Genomic DNA, 25,819 nt, shown 5'->3' with positions numbered 1-25,819 from the left:
TATTTTTTCTCTCCCTGCTGAACAGTGTGCAAACGAGACCACTGACTGGTTCAAAACTACAATCGAAGCACATGTTCCCATGCGGAAATTTTATAGTAAGCCCCACTCTCCCCAATGGTTTACGTCGACTTGCGCAACTGCCATTGCTCAAAAGCAGCATGCATACCGTATGTTTAACCGACATAAGTCCAGTTCAAACAGACTGAAGTATATAGAAGCTAGAAATAACGTTAAGAAAGAAATAGCGACAGCTAAGAGAGAATTTACGGAAACCACTAAAAAGCGCATCGAAGCACAAAAACTAGGAACTCAAGACTTCTGGAAAATCTACAACAGTGTAGTAAATAATGGGCAATCAACAATTCCCCCACTAACCAACAATCACAAGGTTGTCTCCTCAGCAACTGACAAGGCTAACATGCTTGCCAGTCGGTTTGCCTCAAACTCTACACTGGACCCTTCCAACCACCCCCTACCTGACTTTCCTATGCGGACAGACGCCACGCTAGACGATCTGAAAACAACCCCTGCTAAGGTGCATGCTATCATAAAAAACCTTGACACATAAAAGCATGTGGACCCGATCTTATCCCAGCTGTGCTATTAAAAAAGTGCTCAGCCGAAGTAGCTCCAGTTCTCTCCAAACTCTACAACAAATGCCTTAATGAAGCTTGCTTTCCGGGCTGTTGGAAAACTGCATCTGTTGTACCAGTATTCAAGAATTCTGGCGAAAGGACTGACCCATCAAATTATCACCCTATTAGCCTCCTCCCACTTTTTAAACTTCTGACTGACAAAAAATATGGATTTAGACAAGCTCGTTCCACAGCAGACATCCTAACTGTGATCTCTGAACGTATATACCATTCACTGACAAAGCGGGGGAGGGCAGAGCGGTAGCTCTAGATATATCTAAGGCTTTTGACAGGGTATGGCATGAGGGTCTCCTCAGGAAAATTAGATCATATGGTATCACTGGTAGAATACTTAACATAATTAAATCCTTCTTAGATAAGAGAAAAATCCAGGTTGTCCTCGACGGTCGTACATCTAAACAATATGACATAAATGCGGGGGTGCCCCAGGGTTCTATCCTTGGACCTCTATTGTTCCTGATATTCATAAATGACCTCCCTGACATAATTGCCTCTGAGATGGGTATATATGCTGATGACATTACACTCTATGGCAGGCACGACAGGAAGACGAATGAACACATTTCTAAAGAAATGGCAGAAACACTAGAGGAAGACCTCCAATCTGTGGTGGAATGGGGACAAAAGTGGTTGGTTGCGTTCAATGCTGCCAAGACTAAACTAGTTTCATTCAATAATTACAAGAAACCCTCTCTACCACCTATAGCAATGGCCAACGACTCTTTATCTGAGAGTACATCCTTCAAACTCCTTGGCCTAACGTTCACAGGAAACATGAGTTGGAACAATTACATTGAAGGCATTGCCAGGGCCACTGCAAGAAAGGTGGGCTCTCTCTACCGTGCTAGAAAACTACTAACACCCGAAAGTATACTGTACCTCTATAAGGCCACCATTCGCCCATGTATGGAGTATTGCTGTCACATCTGGGCTGGTGCATCTGCTACTAGTCTCTCGCTCGTTGACAAGGTTCAAAAGAGAGTCGCAAACCTGATAGGCCCTGAACTGGCATCTAAGCTTCAGCCTCTGTCCCATCGACGGAATGTTGCATCCCTCTGCCTTTTCTACAAGTATTTTAGTGGTGAATGCTCTGACGAACTGCAATCACTTGTTCCCCCACGATGTGAGCACCCTCGACAAACCTGACAGGCTGCTAAATCCCACCCCCACACTGTAGAGATCCCTAGATGTAAAAGATCTTTTACTCCAATAGTTTCTTCCCCAGAACCGCTAGACTCTGGAATTCCATTCCCCAACAGTACTGACGTGCAGAAGTTAAAGTGTAACGTGAACCAACATCTTGCTGCCCAAATCCCTACATAGTACCCCAGTAGTTGTTGCCCCTGATAGTAGCCCCCTACACCAAAGTGGTAATTTGCCTTGTTTGGGGTGAAAATGTAATAAAAAAAAAAATTAAAAAAATAATAATAATAAAAAAATAGAAAAAAAAGAAATTACTTTTTTGTCATTTTGTTGTGTGCAATTGAATGATTAAGATTTCAAAATCTCATTAGGGAAATCTTAAGAACAGAAAATCTTTTCTTATCTTTTTTTTGTTCAATCCTATTTTCTAACATTGGAGAATTTCATTTAGCCAACGTGGAACACGTATGTTAAAAATCGAGAGCAGACTTGCTGGTACTGTTGAATTAATTTTTCAACCACACTACTTTAGTCTTTTCCATAAATCCATTGCCAGTTGGAAAGGGTTTTTATTTCATTTATTTTTTTTTGTAAAGTTTGAGTTTTCATTGCTGGTTTATTTCATGCCCGAATAAGTATGAATTATTATTACCAGTGCTATGACCTTGAAGGGCCAATAAAAAGACAGCACAGTTGTATATTTACAAGTGTGTATTTACATAAATACAGAATAGTATGTTACAGAGGATTAATGAGTACACAGTTTTACATGTGTAGACAAAGATCTCTATAATTATCATGAAATATGGATGTGGGATCATTCTCTCAAACAAAACTTTGATTCAATTTAAATCTGTGGATATCACTTTAAAACTAAGTAGACAATTGTAGTGAAGGTGATAAACACCACTAACATAGATGTTGCCAACATGATGGTGATTTATAAAATCAAAGTTTGAACCAATGTCCTATCCACAATCATTTCAGAACTCAGTTGTTTTTTGTTTGTTTGTGATGACACGCATTTGTATTGTTAATGCTCTTCATTTTTTTTATAGATTACTGTTACAGGCAAAAGAGAAGAGCCTTAACAATATAATAAAATTATCATGTGTTTGTTTTTCCCTTTAATAAATGCATATTCAATTTGCTTATTTAGAGTATTTATTAAAATCAACTGCAATAACATAACTAAAATAAGTTTAAAAAATACTATTTAAAAGATATGTAAAAAAATTTTAGTTATTGAATTTTTTTCATTTATGGTTAAAAACGTTTTCATTTTATTTTGTGATCCGACAGTTATGTTATAATTTTTTTGATTTAATGAGATTTTACATGTTAAAAATTATAAATTAAAAAAAAAAATGTTTAACACGTATCCTTAAATACTTTTCAGGGAAGATTTAGGATTATGTGATGATGCCAGACAGATTTAAAGTCACCTTGGATGAAAATTCAGACTGTTTAGATGCAATATCTTAACTGTCTTTTTACATATCTTGCTACACTTTGCTATTTTTTTGCCAATGATGGATTCATTTGATGGATTGAAATGATTGATAAAGACAGATGGAGGAGAAGGGTATCCTTTTTTTTAAGTTGTCTGTTTTATGGGTAAATAAAATAACTATGGGATTAGAAGCTTATTTTTTTTTTATTTCTTTATACTGCTCCCTTTGAATATGGATAACTAAAATGTTCAACAGCTTGAACAAACTGATAAAAAAAAGACCAAATCTTCCATAAATTTTACATATGAAAGACTATGTATCTCAATCCTAAATTTATTTTCTTTCTGCCTAAAAAATTTTAATGTGGACATGCATCTTTACTGAATCAAGGTTATTTGAGTAGTTTATTTAGAAACTGAATTATGACTTCAACATTGCCAATTTTCACAGTGTATAACTAGAAATTCAGGCTTCAAACAAATGAAAAATCCTTACAAATTTATGAAAATAATAATGAAATAATTATTAGATCAAATCAGTCCAAATATTGGGCAAAATTCCATTTACCCTCAGACATCAGTAAAACAATAAAACAGACATCAGTAAAACAACAATATGTAAAAAAGACATGGAAGTGCAACTTTGGCTGGTCATAAGTTTTATTTCAACAGTTAGCACATGATATATGCTTCTAAACCCCAAGTGCAAACATATTTTTACTCTCTGCTCAACAAGCAAATTATAACGGGCTTCATAATTGGTTTCTATATCTAATTCACAACATCTCAATGAAGAATATAAGCAAATTGAGAATTCTCTCAAAACCTTGATACTAAAATATTTTGCATTAATACTAGAACTTCTTTTTTAAGACCATATACGTTTTTTACATTTTTATAGCATTGTCAAAACACCGGATTAAAAAATGAAATTTGCCATTTGAATGTATTTTTGTGCAAGGGATCAGAATATGCCATTGAAAATCTCTAGAAATTCAGTTTCCCTGTAGTAAATAGATGTTAATATGCTGCAATACCATATGCTCATCAAAAAAGAAATGAAGTCGTATTGTAATGCATTTTATGTACTAAAATCTAATACTAGAACTGTCTTAAAATTAATATATGGCAAGATTTCTTTGGTATTATTATAGATTGTATTTTGCAATCGTCCCCACTATCATAAAATATAAAATTCCATTTAAAAATTTTTTTTTAGGTAATTACATGTAAACACCTTGAAACAAAAACAATTAATTTAGAGTTGGGAATCAGTTTTCCATAAAAATATAATGTAAAACATCCCCCTATTTTTCAGAGCTTTCTAGCGTTTTAGGGTAGTTAACCATTTTTTCTATAGAAGATAAATTCTGCATATTTTGGAGGAAGAAGAGATGCTTTTTTTTTTTTAATATGATTGTCTGGTTCTAAAAGTGTTTTTGTTTGCAAATCAGACTTTGGATTAGTTGTAGGTTATGGAAGTTTATTTTGAGGGAGACTTGTCACTCAGATTTAGGGTGAATAGTACAGTCAATGGATGATATTTTGGAGAGGTGGGTTTGTCACTCAAACCAAGGGTTAGTGGTAGGTAAAATAATTAAAATTTGTTTTTTATGATAACTTTTCGGTTTGAAAAATATTTTTTTAAATATTGAAAAATATTTTTTTAAATATTGAAAAATAGTATTACTCACAGGATTTACTACTTTATAAAATAATCAGAAATTACATTACCTTTAATTTTAATTTTTAAATTTCTTTTTTCTTTTTTTTTTTTCAAATATATTGCTTGTAAACATAGTTTGTAAAAATTGCAGGTTTGTTTATATCTTCTGCTGCCATCAACTGTATTATTGAAATGGAAACCATATTCTTTTGGATAGAGTAATTAAAAATTATTACTGCAAAAAGATAAAACAAGATAGAATTATAATTTTAATGTACAAAAAAGTAAAAAGATTGATCCACTCAGAGTACAAAATATCTTTTTAATGTTCAATACTTGTCATATTGAAGTATTTTTTTGACATATGAAAAATAAATAGGTCATTTTATTTGTACTCCCACTAGAATTAAGAACTTAATTTCTAATTATTTTCAAAATATGACAAAATTCCTTATGGAGGTGTGGTAATGAATGTTTAAAAAGCACCCCAATTCTTCACAAAATTGTGAAAATGCCTTGATGACAGTGTTAACATTTTTAAGTGTATATATATATATATATATAATTTATTGATCCATATCAAAATATATTCATTTCTAAACAAAATAATGGTATTTTAAGTTCTTTGATTTTGTTGCAGTGGATCGATAGGTGAGGTGTCAATCAACTGTAAAAACTAAAACTAAGAAAGTAGACACAAGGCAAAGAGGTTACAGCAAAGCAATGACAAATACAGGTGAACGATTAAAGACGATATTGTGTGTTTACTACAGGAAACCTGAAAATCGTAAGGCAATGCAAATCGTGTATCTGGGTTATTTTGGAGTGAGGATAGACATCTCTCGGGATTGAATTTCACGTGTCCCTGAGATATGATGATGTGCTGGACGTCGACTAGGTACTGGAACAGATGGTTCGGAATCAGTGAGAACTGAAAGTGGTAGCTGGACCTCAGTGAGCACGGGAACAGGTGGTTGGACATCAGTGAATACTAGAGCAAGGAGGCAGATGTTGACAGGCACTGTAGCTGGTAGCTGGAACCATTGGAGTTGGCAATGTAGGAAGGAGGAGTCAAAGCAGGAGCTGGAGTAGTAGGCTGAGAGAGGGAGTCTCGGAAGGCAGACAGCAGTGAAGAGTAAAGTATGTATCACATTCAGGTAGTTTGTGAATTGTCCTTAAAAGGACAGTTTGAATCGCATTAATAGTTTGGCAGTTAGTCCTAAAAAGGACTATATGGATACTGCTGCTGTTGGATCTCACAGTTGCTAGGCTCAGTGATTTGACAAGAGCATGTCTGTTGGGATTTGGGAGTCTCCCTGCCGAGATGTTGATTGCCAAAAAGGTTGCCCGCTTTATGAAAAGGCAAACAGGTTACTTGAATGGGCTCATTAAACATTCAAATGATTACTATTAATTCCTGGCCAGATTTCTTAGAGTCAAAAATGTTTAGGGTATTTAGTGACTGTGTATATATTAATCTCTATCCAAAATTAAAGTTGGTTGTTTTTGCTGGATCTGTGAAAAAAGGAAGTTTGTGTTTTTTCTTTGTTATTGAGATAAGCAAGAAAAATTTTCTCTATTTTTAGCACGTGATTGGGGTGTGTCTTTAATGTGTTTGTCTGCCGACAGGCGTGTTTGTGATTGATTGTAAACAAATGGGCACACACTGCGACAATTTTTAAAATATTACTGTTTTAGTATGGCCCTCTTGAAATCTGTATATCAGCATCTTTATGATCAGTGGGAATTACTAGTAACAAACTAGATGATAAAATACAAGCATGAAACATTAAAATAAAAGATCACAAGATTTGAACTTGTGTTACAACTGATTATAATGACCCATTTTTTTCTGTTTTCTTTTTTATAAAAAAAAATTTAAATTTGAATATTTCTATTAAATATTATATGATGTTATATACATTTTTATATGTTTATATTAAAGCTGTTGCTTGTCTTTCAATGTTTTTCTTTACTACAATCATTTCTATTAATAGGTACTGTAAACTATGGCTAAAGAAGCAGAAAGATGGCAGGAAACCTTATATTGACCACATGAATGCTTTAACTTATCAACCAATATATGGTAATTATATTCTTAAAGATATTGGAGATATGCTTACACAAAATTTTAATTACAATATTATTGAGGTGAGGATTAATAATTCATTTTATTCAGACTATTACTATTCTAATCTTGGTTGGTATTTTTATATCGTTTCGATTGATGTTATCTTTGACTTTCTTCAGGTCATAAGTTTGACTTAAATATTTACCAGTTCAAACAGATGCAGCTGAAGAAGGTTTGAAGTTACATTGGCCAACAGTTTGTGAATAGTAGTCTAAATAATACAATATTAAATTTTCTGAAGACAATGTTCAATATTCGTTTTTGAGCCTGGAGTCATGTCAGAAGTTATTTTTAATAACTAAAATATGGTTATAAAAGAACAGAAGAAACGAAGACAGACTGAATACTGAAACAAGGTCATTTTATTAATCCTCATCTTTGGCTGGATTATTAGTTGCAGAATAGAATTCGAGAAAGCTATTAAGATTTGTAATTGATCATAAAGACAGACTCAAGCAAATCATTTCTGCTTAAATTTAATTATTTCAGGCATACCCTTTCTGATCTAACTCAACCAATCACTGGTATGTTTCAGTAATCTTTCTATAAAAACAACAAATATCACTGAAAAAGACAAGTCTAAAGAAAACGCTCAAATTTATTCTAGATACAATATGTATTATGCTTTTTTGGACAATATTTTTTCTTTTAAACTATATTAGTTTTTTTTTAATTTTTAAATAAGATTTTGAAAGTCAAATGTAATTATTACTTGTTAGTAAATTATTAATGGAATCAAATTCTTATAAAACTAATTAATTATTAATGGAATCAAATTCTTATAAAACTAATTAATTATTAATGGAATCAAATTCTTATAAAACTAATTAATTATTAATGGAATCAAATTCTTATAAAACTAATTTTATTTATAAAATTATTGGATGGAAATAGCTTTCAAAATTTAAATCTTTTAATGCATGAAAAGTTGCTAAGAATTTTAAATCTAAAAAAAGACTTTCTATTTGACTAAAATTGCTTCCAAATTCTAGGGATCACCAAGTAATTAATTACTTTTTTGTTTTTCCAACTATTAATGAAAGATTGAAAATGGCTGTTTTATTAAAAACGCAAATGCATTAAAGTTGATTTAATTTTGTAATTAAGTTATTTTTTATGTTTCAGAAATTTTGAGCTGAGGATTGATAAATAAATATTGCATCACTTTCAATTTGAGAACCTAATAGTTGAACTATATAACCTGTACAGAATTTTAAACTGAATATAGGGTTGAGTTTGAAATTTTGTATTGTTCTTGGAGTTCAATGTAAAGATTTGATCATTAGGTTTCTAAGTTTGAAAAGTTGTCCCTGAAGAAGTTATAGGTTACATCAGCTGAAATGTTGTGAATATAACAGTCCAAATTGTCTGAATAATTCAAATAATACAAATCATCAATGAAAAATTTCCTAACATAATATCAAAGCAGTACGGACCTTTATTATGTAACAATGGAAAAAAATCTAATAGCAAAACTGTCCAGAATGACTGATAACCTCAGATTCCTATAGAGATATCATGATATAAAACAGTTAGTTCCAAAACACAAAGGGTCAGAAGAATACACAACAACTAATAGAGGGAACATCAGTTACAGACCAAAATCACAAGCAAGTTCGTCCTCTTCCAGTAAAGTAATTGCTGCCAGAACTCACATCCAACAATACCAGGATATGTTATATAGGTAAGAATTCCAGTAAGTCAAATCTCGTCAGATTGGAAAATTGAAAGTTAAGAATATGAATCCAATTCATCAAAAAGCATCATTGTCAACAAAACTAGGGACCAGCTGACTACCTCTGAGGAATCAGTGTTAACCAAAGCTCTGAATATCACCACGCCCATCAAGTAGATTCCATACCCGGATATGATAGTTCCAACTGAAGGCTCAAGGAGATGAACTAAGATTGAAAGTTAGAAATCAGTCTCCAAAACCTAACATCTCAAAGGAAGAAAGATTGGTCATTAAGTGATTATGATCAGATAATATAATACTACCAACAGATAAAAACCATGTTGCATTGATGATGGGTAGGTATGAATATTCTAGCACTACTGCAAGAACACGATTTAAGATCACCAACAAAATCCAGACAGCTAATTGAACATTATACCAAGGTACCACACCAGTATGGCTATTCTAAGATTCATAAAGATGGTATTCTATTAAAGCTTTTAAGAATATTCACACACAAATTAACAATTATATTACATTAGCTAAATCATTCAACTTTCAGTATACAACAATGCTTTGTTTTAGATAAAATTAATTTGATTGTTTTTCTTTCCAACAAAAATGTTTTCCTATTTTCAAAAAATAAAAATCTGATGTACAAAAAGTGAACCAAAATACAGATTGAACATTTTTCTTTAGATTATTTTCTGTTTATTTGTAGGTGCTCCGATTGGTGGTATTGGATGTGGAACAATAGGTAGAGGTTATCGAGGTGAATTTTGCCGATTCCAATTGGTTCCTGGTTGCTATGATCATACAACAGTTGAAGCTGACCAGGTATTTGATTTATTTTACAGAGCTTTTTATCCGATGATTTTATGAGTTTGGAAAAATCCAGGATTTTAATTTTTTACAATACTTGAATGGTAAACTAATGTCATCATTAATGAATCGTAAACTAATGTCACCATTAATGAATGGTAAACTAATGTCATCATTAATGAATGGTAAACTAATGTCATCATTAATGAACAATAATGAAGACCCTTAACACCATGGTGTTTATGAACTTAAACTCATCAGCAAATTCATCACACTTCAAAATATTTGGCTTACTTTTTCACTCTGCCAATCAGCTTCATCCTCTCAAGACCGAGAAAATCTGTCTTCTAAGGCTATATTGTCTAACACTATGATTGGTCAATAACCAATCAGTATGACTCCTATGCAGATTAGCATCACAAATGCTCTGCAAGTTTAGATAGTTTCACCTATACTCTGAGTGGAAATAAATCCTCAACAGTTATGTCATCTTTGAAGAGTGCTTTTCACACAAAATTTGCCTACTTGAGGCTTTATTTATTTTTTGCCAATTTCAAACCAATTATTTGAGGAAAGCTTATGAGGTAAAGAGTTTATTCTCAGGAGAAAATTGGATGTTGACTGAAGAACACATGAAATGCAAGTTTAAAGATCAAGTGATGAAATGTTCGACTACCAGATCTACTACAGGTAGCATAGAAGAAGCTGAAGTATACACTGTTGGAGATAATGGACCAAACTTGTGGTTAGGCATAGTGACATGCTGGTGGAATGAGGTAGCTGATGCATCAAAGAAAAATTGAAATGAAGGAGACAGTGGATCAAATGTTTAGTGAATAAGAATACCTGGAATGAGGTTGAGTGAGTCTGATTTGTAGATATACCCATCATCATAGCGTTTCATTCCATCTCAAGATCCATTGTCATAGCCCCATTTGTGCAGTTAGTACTGTATTTTAGCAACCTTTGCTCAGGCCTAGTTGAACTTTACCCACTCTTTCTGGGAAGTTCAGAGCCTGTCAGAGATCTTCTTTTGGTGCCAAAAGGAGTTAATTGGGACTCTACAATTGAGGCAATTCATGTGAGAATGGGCCATTCATTCATAGAACTTGAATAGGACACAGAGCAAGGATATAGGTTAGTAACTATTAACCAGAATTGGGTCTTTCTCTTGCTTAAGGAGTGTAGTCACTTTAACCTTTCTCCAGACCTTAGGGATTTGATACTCTGTGGCACAATTGTTACAGAGCAGCAGAACCCATTCGTGTCCTTGTACTATATCATCTCTATACTGATTCCATCTAAACTTTAAGCCTTGCCAGGTTTAAGGTGCTTCATGCCATTTTTAAGTTCTTCCATTATAAATGATAGGAAGATGCCATCTGATTGTTCCATGGCAATCTCACTCTTCATCTGCATTACTTGTTCAACAGCTTACCATTCAATAGCAGTTGATTAGAATTATCCTGTCCATTCTTTGCTGTGGTTGATTAATAGCGTTCAATTTACCTTGCTGCCTTGTTGTTATGGTATTACTGACAGACATGCTGCAAGCTTTTTCATGGCATTCCTTGCTAAACAACACTCATTTCAGCAAAAAAAAAAAAACAAAAAACAAAAAAACACGTGAAGGTAAAAAGGGAAGACTCAAATGTCCCAACTGTTCAAAGTTATCAGCTTCAATGCTGAATGTCTGCAACCAATTGACTTCCTGTCCAATTTCAAGGCTAACATCCTATGCCTTCAAGAGACACATAAAACATTCTCCTCAGCCAGAATTCCAGTGTGGTGTATGAAATGCTAATTATGTGTGAGACAAAGATTGTCAAAGGTTACTCGAACAAGTCGACTGACTGGAAATACTGCAGCTAGAAACTAGCAGAATGACAGTAAAATCTGTCCACACACCACTTCCAGTTTTGCTGAAATGATTTATCAACTGCACTATGGAATGTAAACCCTACCTGACTATTAGTGACTTCAATAGCCATAATACAGTGTGGAGCTTTGCTGTACCAGATTCCTACGTAACCCGAGATGACTTATTAGCAACCAACATGTCCATTGCAAAACCAAATTCTTTCTCCTTTTGTATTCCTATCACCATATTCATTTTTTTCCATGCGCATGTTCAGAATCACCTGGGGTCTTTCTCACATAACCATTCAAATCTCCTGACACATGGTCTTTAACAAGATTCTTTTTTTTATAAAATTTTTATATTTACACTAGCATGACTTAATATATGGAAGAGAATCTTCTATTTTTCTGGGTAGAAATAATTTTTTCTGGGTAGAAATAACTTTTTCTGGGTAGAAATAACTTTTTCTGGGTAGAAATAGAAACTTATTGTGTGCATAAACATCGAGCATAGTACCCAAGCACAGAGTTACCTACTTACTCTGCTTGATGGACTCCTAGATCTTGTTAGTTTATCTAGGAAACAGAAACTTGTATTCTACACAGTCTCTTCAGTCATCAGATATCATTGGATAGTTGCTAAAACAAGGTTTTAAGGAGAGTGTGTTGTTCGTATCATACAGCTGCACAACATGACCATCTTTGTCCACACTGATGGAGAATAAAAAGTGCACAGTTGATGTACTTTCACTTTCCCTAACTATATCCTTTAGTTCTTACATTCTATTAGCAATGTTTCTGACAAAGGAGAAAGAAATCACTGTTCGCTTTGTTAACTATTGTTTAGTATAAGAGGTATATGAAGATGTTTTGAGTAATATTTTTTGTTGGCATACCACAAATAATATTGCTGAGGTGAATATCTTAGCTGGGCTAACATCATCCACCTAATCTACCAAGAATCTAAACCTTGAAATAACTCGCAAGGAAGCTGTCCTATCATTATGTAGTATTGTATGCACAACAAGAATCTCTGTGTTGCTCTGTAGAAATATAAGTAATGATGAAGTATGACATGTGCTATATTTTAATTGAAAAGTGCTGAATACTGTAGAAGGTGTGTTTTAAATGCTGTATTGCTCAGGAGCAAGAACGTCAATGTGTTTCTTGGATTCACACTTTTGAATTGAAAGCCATGTCTAATTTCAGAAGAGTTTCCGATGGGTAACTATTGTGTACACCTTGAGAGGAAGAGTTTTCGGTATAAATCTCAAACTTTAAAATTTTTGCCAACAAAGATCTTTCTCATGTGGACACAAAACAATTATATGCAGGAATGATAAAAGATTCAATATTTTTATGGAGCAATTCTGACTTCTGATTAGTTGCTAGCAGAACGTGGCTCCATTTGATTGGTCAGTTCTTATTGCCAGTGTCAATAAATAAAACATTCCAGTTTTTTTAATTATACCCTTTAATTATATCAAAAATCTTGCAACACATACTTATTTTCTTTCTCAAACATGATGGGCTCTGTCAGTGGGGTATTAGAATACAGAGACTACCCCCCCCCTTCAGAGAGTAAAAGTCCCTATTGGTCATGGATGACACCTGTGATGCCTTGGGATGGGATGGAATTTTGGTAAGTGAAGGACTTGTAAGTCAGGGATAAGCACCTTCACCTTCCAACACATCACTTTGGCCCTTACCCAGGCTAGACAAGAGGCCGGAGAGACCCAATTCGATCAATCAGTTGGTCAGGTCAAGCTCTATCAACTACTACTAAAAGAAAAAAAAAAGCAACTTGAAAAAAGAAAATACAAAACAATAATTTCCCTCTAAAGTAAAATGAAAAAAATGACAAAACACTCTAACTACAAAATACAAGGCACTGGATAAGGGTCAATCATCAAACTAATTGATGTTCAGGGTTTCTCATTTGATACAGTATACTGCTTGTGTAGCCCTGATCTGTCAAGGTGATTGGGTTTTCCATGTTCACAGGTTCCAATATTGGGCCGCAAGATGGATGGGGGGGGGGGGGCACAATGCAAACCAAAATAAACTCCATGATAAAACAAAATAAAAAAACCCAAACAAGCTCTATCTGATTTGGAAAATGAGGAAGACAAAAAATTCCCTAGAGTCTACATAATAGAATCATTGGAAGAAACTACTATGTCAAAACTATCCCCTTTCCTTATCGAACAAATACTATTCCATCTATATTATTATAAAACTCAAATGACCTTGTAACGAGTGATGTAACCCACTTTCTGGTTTACAACATCCGGTTGCGCATGTGTGCATAAATATTAACCCATAACAACGTAAATAAATAAACACAAAGCGCTTCTTTTGCAGATTCTGACCTGCATACTGAAATATTAACATTATTATTTCGAAATTATTATTTAACATGGGAAGAGTGGGTTTTTTTTGCAATTATTCTTTATTACAACTATACTGTCGCTATTTTCTTACAACCAAAAAACTTTAACCCGTTAACAAACATAAGAAAAATTGTAGTAAAGCCACTACTCTCTATCTGTCCCTTTTCCTTCCATCCTTCCTTTTTTATTTTTTTACATTTCTAGATACAAAATAGTTGTGTGAGAACGGTGAATTTGTTGACACATTTACTAATCTGTTTCAATATTAGTTTTATTTTATTTTATTTATTTAGGTTTTATTTTTTTGTTTCAGGTTTTATTAATTTTTTTTTTTTTTAGATTTTAAGTTTCTATAACTTGGTTGAAGGATTCCAATATGGGTTTTTCATTCTTATATTTCTCATCGGTAGATTTATGTGCGTTTTTGCTGCTAAATGACTTTCGTCGGCGTTCGATTCGTAGGAAAATCATGTTTAATTTTCGATTTTTGAGCGATTAATCGGAAAAATAGGTAACCTTACACGAATAGGGAGGATCTTTTTTTCATGTTTGAGTGATCCGTCCGTGATTTTTCATTTTGATATACTTTCATAGAAATATTTCTGTTATGTCAAAAAAAACTATTTTTTTTACGTCACAAGTGTCACGCTCATACATGAATTCCATGATTAATATAACATACTGACCCAATGGGTCACGGATAGTCTAGTATAAAATAAAACCGAAAACAGTCAAAACTGAAGATGGAATAGAAATTGAAACGAAGATTCAAAGTGAGTGAATAGAAAAAAATGAAATCTTTTCATAATTTCAATATCAAAACTAATCCACATAAGAAATTAAATCGAAGGGAATCATCAGAAACAGAGAATTAGCACTTGCCAACCAGGAAGAAAATCAGAATGAATTACACAATTAAGGAGTTGTCAACCATGAAAGAATTTTTATAAGGAAAAATAATGCAAATATACCTTACATTCAACATAACTCAAATCACTGTAGTAATATACAACCCAGATCACCTTAGATGTTTTAAATGTCAAAAATTTGGGCATCACAGACACATTTGCAGAGGTTAGCCCACATGCGCTAAATGTGGATCAAAAGAAGCAAACCACAATGAACAAGAACGGCATAAGATCAAATGTACAAATTGCAAGGAGGTCATCGTGCGTACTTCAAAATATGTGAATGCTGGAAAAAAAAAATCTTTGGAGTAAAGTACAAAAGAAATATATCCTACCCAGCAATAGTCAAAGGATACATGAGTAGGAACCCCCCCCCCCAACCAGACAGATAAGTATGATCAACGAAGATTCAAAGTGAGTGAATAGAAAAAAAATGAAATCTTTTCATAACCTCAATATCAAAACTAGTGCATCTGAAACCAAATGAATGGTCAAACTTCCAAAGAAATTTTAAGATACTACACCTCCAAAAATTAGAGAAAACAAAATCAGATTGGTTGTTATCGTCACAACGTTTCGGCCGTTTTGCCCTCCGGCCTTCATCACGTTTTGTATCGAACTGGGGAACCGTTTGTTAGGAGTCTCGAACCCAACCCTTTATTATGGGGGTACCGTGTTCGGACTCCAGCTAGGCTCTGGTTGCTGATTCTCTGTTTTGAATGTTACTTTTTACTGCCGTCGTTCAGGATTGAACTGAGCACCTTTGGGTAACTGTAAACTTTGATACAACATCTAGGACCACTCGGCCATATGTCACTAGGACAATTCTTAGTTGTTTTTTGTTAATGTTAAACCTATGTTGTTATTCAAGGTTTTCTCTCTCTATCAGAGGTGTCCAAATTGCATTCAGCTCTATGCTTGGTTTACTCAGTAGGTTGTTATGTCCGAGCATGTGAGCTGTTTCTTTAAGTTTTCTCACTTTCCAGTGGGTCTCTCTGTTTATTATTTTTACTTCATCCCATAGGGGGCGATGGTCCACCCTCTACATCATGGTTGACTATACCCGATTTTTCCGTCTCCCCTTTAGTTACCGCTTTTCGGTGTTCTTCCACCCTTACTTTAAGGGGGCGGAATGTTTCACCCTTGTAAACCTTTCTGTAACTGCATGGGATGGAGTATATGCAGTTTTTGGTCATGTTCTCCTTCATGTGGGGCTTCACTCATACCAGGTGTCGTCTGAGTGTTGACTCGCTCTTGAATACCGTTCTGATGTTGTAGGGGGCACATATTCTCTGAATCTTTTCGGAGATGCCTCGTATGTATGGTAGGCAGACCGTTGGAGGTTTTTGGGTTTCATTCTCCTCTCTTATACTATTAACACGTCTGGTGGATAGTATGCTATCGGGGTAGTAGTTCAACCTGACCATTTCTTGGTGGTATGTAATGGTATCGCTACTTATTGTCTTTGCTCGATGTTGTAAGCAGCGTGCGATTCCATGTTTGTATACTGTATGGGTGATGGGAGTTGAAGTTAAGGTATTGTCCGGTGAAGGTAGGCTTGCAATATACGGATGTCTTAAATCCATGTTCTGTGCGTGATATGAGTATATCCAGAAACAACAATCATTCGTTGACATCTATGCTGATGAAACGACCATCTATCAAAGGCCATAAATGACAAAGTCCTCTCTGATTCTCTCTCCTCTGATCTTGAGTGCGTAGTACAGTGGGGGTAGAGGTGGCTGGTTACTTTTAATGCATCTAAAACCAAGCTCCTATCTTTACATCATCAATGCTCTGATCCCCATCTGGCATCAATTGAAATGGATGCCTCTCTTCTAGGGGAGGCTCCATGTTTTGATAAGCTTCTGGGACTGACCTTTACTTCTGACCTGAAATGGAACACGTACATCAAGTCTGTTGCCAAGGTTGCTGGAAAAATAGTAGGATCCTTCTACCGCTCCAGAAGATATCTCACTGTTGATGCAATTCTCTATCTATATAAGAGCGAAGTACCTCCAAGGATGGAGTACTGCTGCCACATCTGACCAGGAGCTGCTAAAAACAGCCTATCCTGCCTTGACAGAGTACAAAATAGACTTTGTGGCTTAGTAGGGGATGCCCTTTTCTCTTCCCTACAACCTCTCTCCCACAGAAGAGACATTGCGAGCCTGTCTTTGTTTTATCGTTACTTCCATGTCAAGTGCTCGTCTGAGCTCCAATCACTGGTCCCCCTCGCCAATCTTTAACAATAAACACCCATCTAGCTGAAACCACTGTCAAAAATTTTCCCCACTCTTTAACTGTGCCAAAACCAAAACGTAGATTCCATGAACAAAGCTTCTTTCTTAGAGGTGCATGCCAGTGGAACTCTCTTCCGTCTGTCTGTTCCTCACCTGACTACAACTTGGATGTCTTCAAGTCCAACATAAAGAAATTCCTGATGAACCGCCCCCTTAAGTAAAACACTTTATCAAATCTCCAATACTAACGATTACTGCGATACTATCCCATTGATTACTGTACATGCAATAACCCTTATCTCTGAGTGGCCTCTGGCCCTTGATAAGTGGTGACTTCCATGTAAAAAAAATAAAAAAAACAAAGCTAAAACAAAAAATCAAAGACAAAAGCAGAAGAAATGGAAAAAATCAAAATCTGACCAAAGCACGCGAGTTGCCATGTTGTAAACAAAGAACAACAAAAACAGAAAAACAAAGATTGGATACTAATGACGAACAAAATTTAACTGAACGGAAAAAGAAATAATAATATTAAAAGAAATGCATAAAATAAATACATAAAACAATGGAATTGCAGAGGCTTTTAAGCCGCGGCAATTCCATTGTATTATTTTAAGCATTGTAAATAGAGGTGTACCAATTAATCGGCAGGTAATCAGTAATATATCATTTTACCGATTAATCGGTCGATAATTTACTTTTCTCTTTCCTATTAAATTTAAATCATTCCACCACTGCCAAGTAACTCATCAGATAGCTTTGACACATTAACATAGTAACTGATAATTTAACTTAACATTTAAGTGTCTGGTTAATATTTTGGCTTTTTGACTTTATTAACTAAGATTACAAAATGCAAAGTACAATTTACAATTCTTAAATGTATATGCTTAAATAATTCCATAAGAAAAAAGAAATTACAAACCAACTACAAAGTACAAATTGTAATTCTTTTTTGCTGCTTGCCTCCTCTGCTCTCATAGTCTTCTCAATATTTAAAGTTGAATGTACAAACATTATTAGAGTTCCTCCATTCTCATTCTGTTCCTTGTACTAAAGAGCCTCTCATTCTCCACAGATGAAGGTGATGCGCTTAAATGTTTTAAAGTCGGTTTATTCAGCAGTGATAAGGTCTCCTGTTTTCTTCCACCACTGAAATGGATCATCACCTCTAGCAAGTAGTTGTAAAGCTACGTAATGATCAAGTTATTTTGTGCACTTACCCATAAGTTCAGTTTTGAGTTCAGATTGTGATTCTTGTATTTCTGTTGTAGTTCCAGGCGGGAGATTTAACTCCGCTTCTACCTGCTCTAAGTTTTCATTTGTTACTGTAGGCTTATTTGAAGCTAATTCATCAAACAGGCTGGAAAGAGATGCAGTTTTACTTTCTCTGTGATCTTCTTGATCCTCAACAGAACTTGAAGAAGTGTATCCTGCTGATTCTGCTTCATTATCATCAGTAGAAAGTAGAAGATGTAGAATCCAATTTTTAGTGTTTTCCATGTCATTCTTTTGAAATTTAAATTTGGATCTAGAAAAGAAGACACAAGTTTTTATCATTTAGATAGGATGAAAATCTTGTTTCATTGAATTGTTCAACAGTGGTAGGGATTACACTAAAGTAAAAAATATAAGAATTAGATTGGACAGCTTTTGAAAGAAATAACCTCAAAGCTAAAATTGTAGGTATTATCATCGATATGGTGGAAGTTCTGTGACTTGCTTCTTTGGTAATTTCTTCAAATGGACTTAATAATTGGACAATTTTTTGAACAAGTTCCCATTTGTAAGTTGTTAACGTAGAAATCTTATAGCGTCCCCAATTCTCTATGAAAAAACTGAATGAATCTCTTATTAAAACATTTCAGTGTGGAAATCATTCTGCTTCACATATATTCCATGAAAAAGTCCTTTCTGATTAATGTTTACCAGACAAAAAATATTCTGTTATTCTGAAAAGCAGCCAAGTTTGTTTACTTATTTTAAAACTGGTAAACATTAATCAGAAGGGACTTTTTCTGAGCATTTAACATAAAGCAGAATGGTTCACACAAACCAGAAATAAATCACAGAGTTAACTTGAACAAAGCCAATACAAAAATAAAATGATGTTAAAACAATAGTGTTTAGGCAGAGAACTTTCTGGAAATTCATTTCTTAACATGTGGAGGAGAAGGTATTTTACTAACTATCTGTACTTTCACTTAATTTAATAAACAATACAAAACAAGTGATTTGTGCTACAAGCATTGAAGAAGGACAACTGAAGTTTTTTCTCTGTGTTTGACTGGGGAAGGAGATGAGGGAACCACCTCAAATGGATGAATGTGATCAGTGCCAAGCAAAGAATTCAACAGAATTACAAAGAAATACCAATTGTATAAAGGATTCTATCATTGATAACATGAAACTCTCTCTTTTATTGAAGTCAAATTGATGTTGAACATGTATGTTTACTTAATTACATCGCCTTAAAAAAAATGAAAAACTCTACATAAAATTATTACGTTTTCTTGAGGATATTATTTAAGAAGTACATAGCATTCTACAATATGTATTGACTTGGCATGCAATATTCCAGATCTGTATATTTTAACATTTTTAGTGATGTGTGATTTTGAAATTAGTACATGTTTGAAATTTGGTACTTTATTTCCGCCACCAAAATTGAACATATCAGCTTTTTTATCAACTTATAATGAAGTAAGTTGCAGTTGGAATTGTTTTAAAAATAAGTATAATAATCATTATGTATAGAATTATATTAATTTTACATATTTACTATCATTCAATTCAGTTTTATTTGATGATACTTTAAAAATTGTCCATCAGTGCAATTTTGTTATTATAAATGATGCTCACTTTTGACACCTCAAAAATGAAGGCCGAAATTGAATTAAAAATAATTGTAGTTTTCTTATACTAGGAATGATGAAAACATCTTTTGTGACAGTTTTACTGTTTGTTTGTTTTTTTTTTGTCAGTTCGTTTCAAAGATGCCATGTAATTTACACTTGTTCGTGCTTCTTCACCCTCAACAGGGTAATGTATCCTGTTGAGTCTGCTTCGTTATCATCAGTGGAAAATAGATGTAGAATTGAATTCTACATATATTTATTATGCCAATCTTTTAAAATTAATATTTAAATCATGGGTCTAGACATACACAAGTTTTTACATAGGATGAAAATCTTGTTTTCATTGATAACCTGAATGGTTCAACAATGGTTAGAAGGATTCCATTAAAGTCAAAAATACTAGAATTAGATTGGACAGCTTTTGACAGAAATAACCTCACAGCTAAATTTATAGGCATCATTGATATGGTTGATATTCTGTAACTTGTTTCTTTGGTGATTTCTTCAAATGAACTCAGGAACTGAATATTTTTTCGAACAAGCCCCCATTGGTAAGTTGTTAAAGTAGAAATCTTATCAACAGCACACATTACAAGAGCTTTTCATTGTTCTTAATTTATTTTCAGTATATAATATGTTGAATTCCACCATCTTGAGTGAGTTTGTTTTTGCAAAATTGAGTTAACCTGTATTATTATTGTGTGTGCAACAAGGAATGGGACAGCTCTGCATGGTTCAAAGTCATTTGAAAACAAATGACTTGTCAAATACTGAAAGGGCGCATTATCTGTTGTAGCTGTCCAAATGTCTATAGTTCATAAAATGCTGCTAATTTTGGCATAAAGATAGTTAAATTTTTATTGTACTTTTGTAAATATATCGAAAATTATTTTGTAGTGAAGTACTTTTTTAATGGAATGCTGTAATTTGAACAAAGTTTTGCAATAAGCAAAATCAGATGTTATAGAATATAGTTGAATATCAACAGCATTTCTCTTATCAGATAAAATGGATCTCTTGTGACCTGTGGTCATTAATATCCTAAAGTTTCTTTTTGCCCAATATTGATTCTATAGTAGTTTGGTGTTTTGCTGGAGGCTCACAAAGTCAAGTATCTGCAGAATGTCTTCTTGGTTCCTCCTCTTCTCTTTTCTCTCTCCCAACAATCGAACACAGCATATAATAACAAAACTCTAAAGCACGTCTGACAGCACTGACTTCTGCCAACAGTCTGCCCCTCCTCTTAACAACACAGGCTTTTTATTTTTGGTGACCGACCCGCACGTGGTCTATCCAGGTAAGTCACGCATTTCTCCACAGTTTCCACTAGTTCTTGGAATGTCTGTCACTGAATATTCATTGTGCTTTAATTTTTTATTTGCAACTTTTGCTTCTTTTGGATAAACCTTTCTAAGATGGTTTAACATATTAGTTGTTGCAAAAGTTTTTCTGATTTGCCACCTTTTGATGTGATGGTTTGACATAATTTGCAAGCAGTTGTATTATTATTAGGATTGACATCAAAATACTTCCAGCAGAAACTGGTTGCTATAGTGCTTGAAAGTTGTAAGTATTTAGTTAATTTTTTACATATTTAAATTATGTCTGATATATAATTAGTAATTTATCTCAATAAAATATACATTATCTAAACCATAAAAATAAAAATATATGTAATGGTAGCAACAGTCCAAAAATGAGGAACAAGAGTATGACTGATGAAGAATGCTTTCTTTTCAGTTCGCACATTGTCACAGTTTACTGTACAATTCCTCAACATGAAAACTGCAAGATGAAGTAATAATTTTCTTTGGCAATGATTTAAAGTAAAGAATAATAATGTTAATTTAACAGGAAAAGAAAGGAGGGAAATTTTCCATATACTTATATCCATTTGCCTTAAATTCAGTGCAGTTGTAAAAGTTTACATGTTAACAGCGCATCACGCTTGTTATTTGATAATATGGTGTGGATGATGCATGTCTTCGATAAATTTTCACTGACAATCAAAAGAGGGAGTTGACATGTCTTCGTTTACAATATAATTAATATTAATATCATTTATGACTCCAAAATTTGCTGATAAATCGGCATTAGAAAACTTATTAATCGGTAATCGGCCGATTATCTAAGGTCGATTAATCTGTAATCAACCAATTTGATAATCGGTACATCCCTAATTGTAAACATAAATGAACTTATACTCTTAACAAATCTACACCCAGTTGCCATTTGTCTCCAAGAAACATTCTTAAAAACAAGAGGATCAAATAAAAATAAATAACTACACCTAATATAACTACATACACAACTCCATAAACAGAATATCTGTGGGTGTATCAATCCTAATCAGGAATGACATACAACAAAGCCCAATTCAACTACAAACTAAATTACAAGCAACAGCGGTTAAAAGAACCTTTCATCAGTTACTAAACCTCTGCTCTATCTATATTCCCCAAGGTGATCCAATCTTGGAAATGGACCTAAATTTCCTCATGAATCAACTCCCCAAACCCTATATTCTTATTAGAGATCTAGGTTGGTACAAAAACAATATAATTTTCTCACAAGTACAAGGTACAAGTATTTGCAGTTCATCAGAGCAGCAACCATTAAAGTATTTGTAGAACAGGCAGAGGGATGCAACATCTCGTCAATGGGTCAGAGGCTGAAGCCTAGATGACAGTTCAAGACCTATCAGGTTGGCGACTCTCTTTTGAACCCTGTCCAGGAGCGAGAGACAAGCAGCAGATGCACCAGCCCAGATGTGACAACAGTACTCCATACATGGGCGAATGGTGGCCTTATAGAGGTACAGGATACTTTCAGGCGTAAGTAGTTTTCTAGCACGATAGAGGGAGCCAACCTTCCTTGCAGCAGCCTTGGCAATTCTCTCAATGTATCTATTCCAGTTCATATTCCCTGTAAACGTTAGGCCGAGGAGTTTAAAAGAAGTACTTTCAGGCAATGTGTTCTTGGCCATTGCTATTGGTGGTAGAGAAGGTTTCTTGTAGTTATTGAAGGAAACAAGCTTAGTCTTAGCAACATTGAATGTGACCATCCATTTTTGTCCTCATTTCACTACAGATTGGAGGTCATCCTCTAGTGTTTCTGCCATTTCCTTAGATATGTGTTCATTTGTTTTCCCCTCATATTTGTTATAGAGAGTGGTGTCATCGGCAAATATACCCATCTCCCAAACAATTTTAACAATTTTATATTTATGAATATCAGGAATAATAGAGGTCCAAGGATAGACCCCTGAGGTACTCCCGCATTTATGTCATATTGTTTAGATGTACGACCGTCGAGGACAACTTGGATTTTTCTCTTACTTAAGAAGGATTTAATTACATTATGAATTCTTCCAGTGATTCCATATGATCTAATTTTCCTTAGAAGACCATCATGCCATACCCTGTCAAAAGCCTTAGATATATCAAGGGCTACTGCTCTACCCTCTCCTGTTTTGTCCAATGAACGGTATATACATTCAGAAACTACAGTTAAGATATCTGCTGTTGAACGGGCTTGCCTGAATCCATATTGTTTGTCAGTCAAGAGTTTAGCAGCTGTTAGGTGCTGGACTAGGGCTTGATTAACTAAGGACTCAAATATTTTGGCGAAAAGCGGGAGGAGGCTGATGGGGCGATAATTTAGTGAGTCAGTTCTTTCACCAGAATTCTTAAAGACTGGTATCACAGAAGCGGTTTTCCAGCAGTCGGGAAAGCAAGATTCGTTAAGGTATTTATTGTAAAGTTTGGAGAGAACTGGAGCAACCTCGGCAGAGCATTTTTTTAATAGCATAGCCGGGATAAGATCTGGTCCACATGCTTTTGAGGTGTCTAGGTTTTTTATAATAGCATGTACCTGAGAAGGGATGATTTTCAAATCGTCTAGTGTGGCGTCTGTTCTCAAAGGAAAATCAGGGAGGGATTGGTGTACCGGGTCCAGTGTGGAGTTTGAGGCAAACCGACTGGCAAACAGATTAGCCTTGTCATTTGCCATGCAAGCAACCTCATGATTGTTTGATAGTGGGGGAATAGTTGACTGTCCATTATTTACTACGCTGTTGTAGATTTTCCAAAAATCTCGGGTTCCTAATTTCTGTGCTTCGATGCGTTTTCTGGTGGTTTCAGAGTAATCTGTCTTAACTGTCTCTATCACTCTCTTACAATTATTTCTAGCTTCTATATACTTCTCTTTATTTGAGCTGGACTTATGTCGGTTGAATCTGCGGAACGCATGCTGCTTTTGACAAATGGCAGCTGCACAAGCAGAAGTAAACCATTGGGAGAGTGGGGCTTGCTATAGAATTTCCGTGCAAGAACATGTGCTTCAATTGCAGTTTTGAACCATTCAGTGGTCTCATTTGCACACTGTTCCGCTGGAAGAGTAAAGATATTTTGCCATGGGGCATCTCTGATGAGTTCCCTGATGGCTTCCCAATCAGCCTTTTTGTAATACCTCGTTGTTTTAAGTAGTGGGTTTTCAGTTTTAGGGCGAGAATTTAGGCTGATTTCTACCATTATCACAGCGTGATCAGCATTCCCGAGTGGGCTGTGGGCATTTGTTGTACAGTTATCGGGAACCGTTGTCAGAAAGAGATCTAGAAGTGAGGCATGTTGATCTTGCTGGTCTGGGAAACGTGTCGGAAATGTAACCACCTAAGATAGGGAATGGGATATAGAGAAGCTATGTGTTGTGCTTCCAGCTATGTCTGAGTGATTAGAGAATCCTAGCCAATTACTGTGGTGGACATTGACGTCGCCAAATATATGTACTTGTGCGCTAGTACTGAGGGAGAGCACTATATCTATGCTGTCTGAGACTTTGTTTATTAGGGTACAGTCTTGGGTTGAGGGAGAGCAGTAGAGAAAATCCAAGTAACTAATATTGTGTTGCATATTTAGTCTGAAGCACATAAAGGCCTTGTCGTCTGATTCTAGTTTTATTTCTCTAGTCAGGGGAGGGTGTTACGAATATAGACTCCAAGCCCATGCATATGTTACTTTTATATATGATTTCTGAATTAATTCATTGATATATATAGCCATGTTATATATCATTTTACAGCACATTTTTCACTATTTAATCGTGTTATTCGTGACCGTTCTCAATCTCTTCATTCATTTTATTTTGCAGGCTTTTCGACAATATGGACAAAATTCAAATCTGCTTGATTTTCTTCGAGTTCAAACTAGGCCGAAAAGCTGCCGAGACAACTTGTGATCTCAATGATTTTTTTTTTTTTTTTTACACAGTGGTCACCACTTATCAAGGCCTGGAAGCCACTCAGGGATAAGGGTTATTGCAAGTACATTACGTTAGTGTGGAGATTTGATGAAGTGTTTATTTAAGGGGGCGGTTCATTAGGAATTTGTTAACGTTGGACTTGAACACATCCAAGTTGTAGTCAGGTGGGAAGCAGGCAGACGGAACAGAGTTCCACAGGCGTACAGTTCTAAGAAAGAAGCTTTGTTCATGGAATCTACGTTTTGATTTAGGCACAGATAAAGAGTGGGGGAAATTTTTCACAGTGGATTCGGCTAGACAGGTGTTTTTCATGAAAGATTGGCGAGAGAGGACCAGAGATTGGAGTTCAGATGAGCACCTGCCATGGAAATAACGATAAAACAAGGCAAGGCTCGCAACGTCTCTTCTGTGGGAGAGAGGTTGCAAGGTAGAGAAAAGGGCATCCCCCACTAAGCCACGAAGTCTATTTTGTACTCTGTCAATGCAGGATAGGCTGTTTTTAGCAGCTCCTGCCCAGATATGGCAGCAGTATTCCATCCTTGGACGTACTTGGCTTTTATATTTTATATTTATATTTTATTGGCTTTGATGTGTTTGGCCCAGAAACCACTAATGAACGTATGGCACAATGGTGGTTCAAGAAATTTCGCAATGGTGACAAGAGTCTCAAAGGTGAAGACAGCCGTGGCCGGTCGACTGTGGTTTAAAACAAACATTTGAAAGCACTAATTGAAGCCGATCCTCACAAAACC

The 25,819-nt window shown here is 34.8% G+C and overlaps 1 protein-coding gene across 2 annotated transcripts in view; it reads left to right on the top strand.

Moving 5' to 3' along the window:
- The window catches only part of LOC145269149 (non-lysosomal glucosylceramidase-like), a 238,349-nt gene that overhangs the window by 47,834 nt on the left and 164,696 nt on the right, over positions 1-25,819 (top strand). For both annotated transcript variants that reach the window (XM_080124756.1, XM_080124759.1), the window contains exons 2-3: positions 6,916-7,004; positions 9,446-9,561. In XM_080124756.1, the coding sequence (XP_079980882.1) occupies positions 6,916-7,004; positions 9,446-9,561 (205 nt within the window). The remainder of the gene's footprint in view (positions 1-6,915; positions 7,005-9,445; positions 9,562-25,819) is intronic.

The sequence above is a fragment of the Euprymna scolopes genome, chromosome 4 (genome assembly GCF_053919585.1).
Source record: "Euprymna scolopes isolate OS-2025 chromosome 4, ASM5391958v1, whole genome shotgun sequence".
Taxonomy (NCBI): Eukaryota; Metazoa; Mollusca; class Cephalopoda; order Sepiida; family Sepiolidae; genus Euprymna; species Euprymna scolopes.
This window is presented reverse-complemented; position numbering and strand designations above follow the sequence as displayed.